Source organism: Marmota monax, unplaced genomic scaffold (genome assembly GCF_021218885.2).
Source record: "Marmota monax isolate L192 unplaced genomic scaffold, Marmota_monax_Labrador192_F-V1.1 WCK01_AAM20220418_F8-fsc00031, whole genome shotgun sequence".
Classification (NCBI taxonomy): Eukaryota; Metazoa; Chordata; class Mammalia; order Rodentia; family Sciuridae; genus Marmota; species Marmota monax.
The window spans coordinates 159,307-169,044 of record NW_026695197.1 but is presented as its reverse complement, the minus strand read 5'-3'; the positions used below and the strand labels follow the sequence as shown (position 1 = coordinate 169,044).

At 41.8% G+C, this 9,738-nt stretch overlaps 1 protein-coding gene across 1 annotated transcript in view; it reads left to right on the top strand.

The window, feature by feature from the left end:
* Positions 1-9,238: 9,238 nt before the first annotated feature.
* The window catches only part of Cdh2 (cadherin 2), a 151,428-nt gene continuing 150,928 nt past the window's right edge, over positions 9,239-9,738 (top strand). The window contains exon 1 of the mRNA XM_046428321.2: positions 9,239-9,682. Coding sequence (XP_046284277.2) covers positions 9,623-9,682 — 60 coding nt within the window. The 5' untranslated portion in view covers positions 9,239-9,622. The remainder of the gene's footprint in view (positions 9,683-9,738) is intronic.

Below are 9,738 nucleotides of genomic sequence, written 5' to 3'. Positions count from 1 at the left end.
GGAGTGTTGGTGAGAAAAGAAGCAATAACCTTCCCTATCAAAGCATGTCAGAATATTTGGGGGTAAAGTGTACAGTAAAAGCACCTATTGATCAACATCTATTAATAGAGTACACCCTCCCCAGTGAAAGATATTATTTCTAGGATAAATTAACATGTAAAGTAGGATAAGAACAATAATAACAAAAAAACATCAAAGATAATTATATGAAATACTATAGTTACCAAGGTCTTTCCCATCTACTACAAGTGCCAGATTTATATTATTAATACTGTATATTTACATTTCTTGCTGCCTATTGGAAACGTGAATTTTGTCCATAAACAAGTATTTTATTCTGGATTTAGTTAATACAAGTTCTAGCCAAACATGGTAAGGAGAATATTCCCCCATGGATTGCTTCAACATGATATAAAATCTTGAAAATGGTCTAAATACTAATATTATGTAATGTTAAAAAAAAGCATTTAGAATCTTAAAAAGTTGAATCTTATAAGGGTTCAAATTACAATTTGGGACTAGGTAATTTGTACAGGTGACACAATTTCTCATAGAACATAAAATATGGAGGATCCTTAATCAACTTCTAGAGGGGCTGAATCCAGTGAGATTCCTAAGCTAAAACCCCATCAAACTTCCAGTACTTAGAGGGCCTCTGTTGAGTCTCATGTGCACATTTTTCTTGGGAAGGGGTGAATGATCAACTCAAATAGGGGAATCCAGAGAAATGAGGTAGGGCTTCTTCTTTCCTTTGTTAATGAATAAATCACAGATAATCTTGGCAGAGGTAAGCAAAGCCAGGCCAATCACAAACCGTGGTGTGGTTTCGGCTTGTCTCAGGTGAGAAAGTTCCTTAGACACTTTTGAGAGCAGGCACTAGTCCCAGGTGCAGATGGACATGAGGCACCTGGTGTAAGTCAAAGAGTACCAACCTTGGTTCTATGACAAGGTGAGAAGGCAATCATTAGAAGAGGTTCCAAGTAAAAAGACTCTTGAGAAGAAGAACCTATCTAGAGATAGGCTCTGAACTCATGATTCAAATAAATTGAGGCTGATTGAAATGGAAATGCTAAATGAAATCCAGCATACTAAACACAATCTCCTCCCCAAGAAAACTCTGAACATACAAGAGACAAGAACAAATACTGCAAGAAAAGCAAAAGAGGAAACTGAGATAAAGCAGTAAGCAGAAAAAAAATTCTGAACAATATACAGATGAGAGAATCTCTTACAATCATGAAACAAGAGCAAGAGTCTATAAGAGAAACCACTAGAAAGCCCCCAAAACTCTTGAAAATTAAAAAAAAAATGTATTAACAGAGTTTCAGAAAGTCTGGAAGATGAAACTAAAGAAATTTCCCTGAGAATTTACTTAAAAGAGAGAAAGAATGGCACTGCAGGGGGGGGGCAGTAATTGTGGAATGAGAAAGAGAACAAAATTAAGATTCAATAATACTTTGTCCGGCGCGGTAATTCCAGAGGCTCAGGAGGCTGAGGCAGGAGGACTGCAAGTTCAAAGGTAGTCTCAGCAATTTAGTAAAGCCCTAAGCAACTTAGCAGGACACTGTCTGTAAAACAAATATAAAAAGTGCTAGGAATGTGGCTCAGTGGTTAGGAGGCCCTGCATACAATCCCCAGTACAAAAAGAAAGAAATCTGAGAATACGACTGTGCTTTTGGGCAAGAATTCTTAATATAATGTGAAATATTTTTAATATAGTTGCTTCATCAAAACTGTCAGTATTAGATGTCTCTGGGAGAGTTTCACAGTCAATATTTTGACCTCTTAAGAATTGCTCTTTGGAAAGATGATGGAATAAAATATCAGAAAATGTTAAAAAAAATTTCTCAATAAAACTGAATGTTCTGCTCCAAAAAAGTCTGAGAATTCCAGAAAGTGACAGAAAAAAAAAAAAACAACAAGGAAACCAATTTATATCATCTTCAGTTGAAGGTTATACTATCCCATTATCATATTGATTGTGCTTATTTTGACTGAAGGAAAAAAAAGAGTACAAAATTTTAAAAAATCCTCTATATTTCCATCCTTACAAAAACAGCATATGAAAGGGATTTTTGAAGCTTTGGTATGTATTTAGTATTTGTTGGAGTAGTAATTTGAGAGCTGAGAACAGTAGCATACATCCCCAGCAAACATCTTCTGAGAACTTTCTTACTGTCAATGATTTGCCCTTATTGAGCAATGTGTAAATTCTGGGAAAGAACAGGTAGAACCACTTTGCATGAACTCTTACCTAGGAGTTGCCCCTGTCCTGTGGCTCATCTTATCTATTCTGGATGATAAAACACTGTTCCTAAGGTCTTGTCCAAATTCCACGTCCTGTTTTCCGGCTTGACTCATTCCAAAAAGCTGGGATTTTGAGCAATTATTAAGATCCTGACCTTACCTAAATCAAGTTGTTTGGCTGTAGTCCACATTGCACCTGCACCAGGAACCCCTCTGCTACTGTAGAGCACAAACCTCAAGTGCTTTTGTCCTTCTTGATCAGCAATTGTGACCATTTGTCCTGCCCTTTGCTCTCCTTTCCCTCACTGCACTGATGAGCTGCCTCTCAAAGACTTCTCCCCTCAAATTGAGACCTCTCATGTCCCAGGGAGCTTCTAAGAATTTCATATTTCATCTAACTTGTACACATTATTTTTGCAATTCAAATATATGTTTATTATTGGCTGTGATAACAATTTTAGAAATGAGAATATTCCCATCTCTTGCAAAGGTATCTTTGAAAAAATTTTCTCTAGGACGACTCAAAAATAATAGACCTCCTGGAAAGAAAATGTTTATCTTTGACAATCACTCAGCTGGTTTGAGTTACTATGTAAAGAATGGATCACAGTGACATACATTACAAATTCTATAACAAAGGGGAATAATGCTAATATTTTACATTTACTGTTTAAAAGGAAAGCTCAAGATCCTCTCTACTTTAGCTAGTACTGCAATATAAGGAAGAAGAAACACAATCTATGAATGATTGTGGTGGATTTATTTTCTTTAATATCTGTGAATGTTGTCTTTGCCGTGTGAAAGATAAATATGTTATTTTTAAAATCTGTGGATAAGAGGAGGGAAATGAGATTTAATAAGTGCTTGGTGGCTTGATTGTGCCACATCATTAAAATGTGACTTAATTTTAGATGCCAGACCATCATACCATGTCTTTATCTGGAACTTGTCTCTAAAGAACTAAATAAATTTTACTGACACATTCTTAGTCCTGCCAGCCTTCCCACAAGAAAAGTGCCATCATTTCTGTCTTAAAGATAAGAAAACATGGAATGATTATGTGGCATGCTTAAAACTATTCAACCAGTCATGGATCTGCAAAGAGAATACTGGTCTCCTGAGTCCACATCAATACTTCATCAACCAATCTCAGTGTGTGTGTGTGTGTGTGTGTGTGTGTGTGTGTGTGTATGTATATGTGTGTGTGTATGTACATATATATATGTGTGTGTGTGTGTGTGTCACAGATGGACACAATACCTTTATTTATTTTTATGTGGTGCTGAGGATCAAACCCAGTGCCTCACACGTCTTAGGCAAGTGCTCTACCACTGAGCTACAACTCCAGCCCTTCAACCTCAGTTTTCATTGAAGGATAGGGCACAGTCAGTATAAGTTCAGATACTAAATATGTTTTACTATCCTCTAAACACTGACAGTTGTACTTCAGAACTTTCTGGAAGGCAGATCTTTGCTTTTAAAAGGACACAAGGGCAAAAGTTTGGCACATTACCAGTGATTTATTTCCTCAAGTTCCTTGAGAACCAGGCCTTCTGACTTGAAAGTTATCCAAAATGCCTGTGTTATCCCATAAATACCCACTTTTCTTGTGCAGAAGGTATATTTCTTGGATATCATGCAAATTACGTTATCTCAAATATAGCTCATTTGGTAAGCAGGACTCCTGAGATTAAACTATGCAAACTAGACTCCGGGAGCACACAGGCAGGAGGGAGTTAAAGGACTTTTTGTTTTTGTCAAACCTGAGGATCAAATTTGGGTGTTAGGCACAGAAAGTTGTTCGAGAAACAACAAAAGTCAGGTTCACAAAAGACAGGTCCTAATAGTGCTAGTACTACTATGATTAATTGATGAGTAACTAAAAGTGAATGTTTTCCAATACATGTCAATAAACTGATCTTGAATATATTATTTCTTACAAATATTTTCACATGCCCAGACTTGTTTCTCTGCGTGTCCCAAAGCCACCAAATTTTCATCTTTTCTGTCTGTAGATCATTTACTCAGCATTACTTTTTACATTAGAGATTTTGAGTTGTTCTATAAAGTTTGAACAACCCAAACAAAATTTTTTATTAAAAGCATTTTTTAAAAAAATTGCACACAGAACTGGGGTAAGTAGGAAAAAAACACTCACTGAGATTCCTGGGTAACCCCTTTGAATTCTCTATGGAAATCAGCATATTTGATACATCAATTAAATGCTAAGGCTCAACTGGTTCCACTGTTTCCATGTCAAGCTTTTTTAAAATACTGGTGTTAGTTGGGCATAGTGGCACAAGGCCTGGGATACCACTTGCTCAGGAGGCTGAGGCAGGAGGATCACAAATTTGCTAGGACAATCTGGGACAGAACTTGCCTAGCATGCAAGAGACCCTGGGTTTAGTGGTCAATACAGAGGCAAAAAAAAAAAAGAAAAAAGAAAAAAAGAAAAAGAAAAGAAACAAACAAACAAACAAAAAAACAAAAACAAAACAAAACAACAACAACAACAAAAAACCTCAAGCACCAAAATTAGTATTATTCGAATTTTGGAAATAAGGAAAAATATCCATGGAAATATTAAGAAACTTACTGAAGGCCATAAAGCTAGGTCTATTTGAATCCAAAGCCCTGTTTATCATATACTTCTGCCTTCCAGAAAGGAATTCCCGTTTTTTTTTTCCTTTGTGGTCACGTTCCTTGTAATGAATATAGGGGCTGCTTTGAATTACCTCCCTCTGCTGACTTGCTCATCAGGCAAATTTATAACTTACTTAACCAAATGAACTTCAAGTTCCTTCCTTCCTTATTATCTTCCATGAAGACATGGAGTTTGATTTTCAAATGATGGGGAAAAAAGGAAACTCAGAACAAGTGTGAATTAAAAAAAAATAGCCAGGTGTTTCTTGTAGTATTGGAATGAATCACTGATGCTATGGTTGAGTATTAGATGAACCACTGGCTTGTATTTTGCAGCCAGCCTATATCAAAAAGATGGATCTTCAAATGCCAGAATCACACTAAATAAGGCGAGATGATCACACTAAGAAAGGCACATGAGAACTGAGACCAGTGGAAGGAAAAGCAGAGTTATGTCCCCAATTTCACACATACTTTGAACAAAATACTTGAGAAAATAGTGGATGATTCCTAACCTCTTTACGATTTCCTTCTTCTTAACCTCCCTCTTGTCCCATATAATTGAATTCTTTTTAACATGAAAGGGGCTTCTTGGAATAGAGAAAGAATCTAGGTAAGACTGGGAGTAAGAGATCTTAGCTTCTATTCTACATTCCCTACCTGCCAGCCTGTAGCCTTCTGTGTGTTTTTAAGCCTTGGGTGCCCCTATCTGCCAAGTGAGGGGGTTGCATGGACCATCTTTAAAGCTTTACTTAGAACATTCAGTGACTCTATGAAAGGGATGTTACCCAAGGAAGGTCAGCTTTAAGGTACACTAAAATTAACTGGAGAGGAAAAAAAAATAATTTCAGGGGACTTCCTAAGGAAGAATGAACAATCCTAGGTTTTCTTGGATATTGAACGAAAAGAAGGAAGTCTTCATCAAGCAATTAGGAAGAACACTCTGCTAGGTGTCAGAAAAAAAGGCAAATTTTGATCCTGACTTGGAGGTTTGTCTGCAGGGTGTGTGTAGAGGAAAGGAAGATACTGACTAGATTACTCCTGCTTGACCTTATTTTCCCCCAATGTGAAGAAGACCTCTTATACAAACACACAAGAGGCATTTGTACATTTAACATCTCCTGTCTGGAGCAAAAATTTATTAAGATTCTGTTTGGAAATGATGTTTTAAAGTGAATCCTGATGATGTCTATATACATATGAAGACTGGCCAGGTGTGCTGGAGCTACTCTTTTGGTTTGTCCACAATGCCTGATGTATATACACATCTGCAGACTTCTTATAGTAAATCAGTAGCAGCCTAGCGGTCAGAAGTTAAGGATTAGATTAAATTTGCAGATGAGTCCAGCAATATATATATATATATATATATATATATATATATATATATATATTTTTTTTTTTTTTTTCCTTGTCTTCCTGCACCCCACTCCCAAACCCAGCTGTTTTTTTTTTTCTCTGAGTCACTAACAAATCCCTGCATCAGTACAGTACTATAGGCTGATGGAAAACCAGTCTTCAGACAGGCAATACTTTGAGCAGGTACTAACCTGCTCATGGCCCTATCGAATGATGTTAACCATGGTGTTGCAGAGGTAAAGCTGTGTTAGATGCTACTGTCAACACTAGATCTACTTAATTTTTAGCATTAAATGGATGCACAAAATCTCCAACAACATGATTGTACATCAGACTATTCCTTCTTGCAATCAAAGGGTGATCAGCAAGATTTAGCTGACCAGGTGATCAGATTAAAAGCAGTCCTTATTCCAAAACAATTCATAACCATTGAAAAGTGACAGATATTCAAACTGGATTTTAAAAAAATGCTCCAACTGTTCACCTGAATGATCAAAAACTGTTAGAATCAGAGAAATAGTTCAAGACAGCTATTTCAAAGCAGATTTTGAACTCATAATTTAAGAGTTTAACTTATAGGGGACATGAAGTTTAAAGCTTCAAGCAAGTTCATTAACAAGCAATAGATTTACTCAAGCTAAAATCTGTTCTACTTTAGTCAGAATGGCAATAAACATCAGTGACTGCTGTTGGGAGAGTCAGGAGGTAAGTAAGCTCCCATGTCCAGGAACACAGCTTAACTCTTAGGCATGGAGATGGGATGAATAAATCCCACTTCAGAATACAACAAACACATCCCCATATTCTACTGTTTTGTTATGCATGATTCTCTGAAATTGGAATTTAAAAGTATCCTGTCACAAAGGTAACTTTTAGGACTATTAGCAGTGGTGTGACAATAATATCTAACAAAAAAAGATAAAAGAAAAAAAAAGAGATAACAAGTAATTCTGATTAGTATATCAGCAGAGCCCTTCATCTCATCTTTTGAATTTAATTAACATAACCTTTCTTATTTTTTTTGCTAAGAAAGAAAATCCAGAAAAAATTTTGAGTTTCATAAAATAAAGGCTTACAATATTATGTTTTAATTAAAGTTGAATAAGCCTCCCAATGAATATTAATTTTTTAAAAGCCTAACCAGCAATACTACATTATTAAAAGCTGCATCAGTTATGTCAAAGAAATTAGTACTTGATTTTTCAAGATTCATCACCATGTTCTTAAGTATCTTGAAACTCAAATTCAAATAACGTTAATGTAATGTTGCAGTAGCCCAAAGTCTAAGAGTAAGAACTAAAAGCAGATATGTTCATTTATTGCAACGAAGTTCACTGACCTCCCAAGTGTTGAAATGCTGAGATAAGGTGTATTTACCTGTGAAAACCTAAAAAAATGGGGAGGGTGTTCCTGAAAAAATTTATTATCTCACCAGAATCAACTGCTCTCCATCCCCACCCTCCATTCTGTAAAGGTTTGTTACACAACTTGTAAAGTCTCACTCTTTTGTGTTTTCTTTCAAGTTCATGTCTTAAAGGAAGGAAGCAAAAATCCTTTACTTGGTGTGAACTCCCTATCAGTCATTTTATCTTTCAGATAATCTCATTTTCACCGTGAGTTCTGGCTTTAGGTCTCTCTTAAATTGTTGCTGGGGGTGGTGCAGGGGGAGTCAAAGTCCTTAAAACTGTCCCCCAAATGCGAACAATACCACAAGTTGACAAAAATATAAAACCAGAGATTTCAAATAAAACAGCACGCACTCTCAAACTCCCAGAGGGGACAAAACGAAACAAAACAAGAACACAAAAACTTGGACTGTTCCAGTACATCCGCAAGGGTGGGGGGACTGGAGAGGTGCAAGCTCCTGCGAAGAGCCTTGGCCTCCGCTTTCCCAGGCCAGCAGGTTGCTCTTGGCAAACGCCTCAGACAACAATGGCCAGGATGGGCTTTGCTTGCGTCGCTAGTTAGCTGCGTCTGCCCCTGCCCGGAAAAAAATAACCTATCTCAAAAGAATGACAAAATAAAGAAGCATGCGTTAGGCTACCAAGGAAACATCCTTCCCTCCCCCCAATTCCAAACCTCCATCAGATTCCCCACCAGGGACCAAAGATGAACCCACCACCAATCAAGTTCCTGCGCAAGTTATTTTATTTCCTGCAGCCCCTCCACCTGCCCGGGCGGTGCTCGGTGCACCCCAGGCATCCCTCCGGCGACCCCCCGCGGGCTGCAGCAAAAGCGGGGCGCTTCGACAGGGTGGGGGCGGGCGGCTGCCGCGGATCCGGCCGGCTACCGCCGCAGCTTGGTGGCCTCCCATTGGCCAGGACGCGGGCGGGGAGACTCAACGGAGGAGGGAGGCGGGGGCGAGGGCGGCGGCGGCAGCGGCAGCAGCGGGAGGGGATAGGAGAGGGGAGCGGGCCGCGCAACCAGGCAGCGCGTGCGGCGAGCGCGGGAGAGCGGTGGAGGCGGCGGCTCGCCCAGATCGCGCTGGCGGAGGCCGAGCGGGGTGCGCTGGCAGCGGCGGGGGGCGGCGCGCGCGAGTGAGCGGCGTTGGGAGTGGATCGGCGGGCGGGTGCCGGCGCACAGGCAGCAGGGGCGGCCGCAGCGACAGCTGCGCGGGACGGAGCCGCGGCGGTAGCAGCCGTGCCGGCTTTCGGCGTCACCCCTACGCGGCCGAGGCCGGAGAACAGTCTCCAACTCGCCAGGGGACGGGGAAGGGGAGCCAAAAAGCGGCCCTCGGTCTCCACGCAGAGGCAAGGGCAGCGGGATTGCTGCCCTTTGTGGGCAAAGAGCGCACGGCCCAGAGCGCCCTCCCCACGGCGCTCTCCCCCGCATCTTCGTCGCACTGAGCGGCCCTGGAGAGGAGACCCAGAGGAAGCAAAACCAGGAGCCCGAAACCTCGCGTTGAGGAGCTCCTGGGGAGCGCCATCCGCTCCACTTCCACCTCCGCATCCAACACTGGCCAAGGTCCCCGCCGCTGCATCCCTAGCGGCTTCCGCTGCGCGCCGGGCCGAAGCAGAGCCGCCTGCGCTGCCACCGCGGCCGCCTACACACACACACACACACACACACGCACACACTCATACACACTCACACGCACCCCCGCCCGCCCTTCTCCCCGCCCCCTCCCCAGCTCCTTGATCTCTCGGTCTGTTTTATTACTCCTGGTGCGAGTCCCGCGGACTCCGCGGCCCGCTATTTGTCATCAGCTCGCTCTCCATTGGCGGGGAGAGGAGAGCAGCGGAGAAGGGGGTGGGGTGGGGAGGGGAAGGGAAGGGGGTGGAAACTGCCTGGAGCCGTCTCTCCGCGCCGCTGTTGGTGCTGCCGCTGCCTCCGCCGCCGCCTCCGGCTCCTCGCTCGGCCCCTCTCCGCCTCCATGTGCCGGATAGCGGGAGCGCCGCGGACCCTGCTGCCGCTGCTGGCGGCCCTGCTTCAGGTACACGGCGGTCCCCGCGGGTCGGGCTGCGGGCGGGGTGGGGAGGGCGGCGCCGG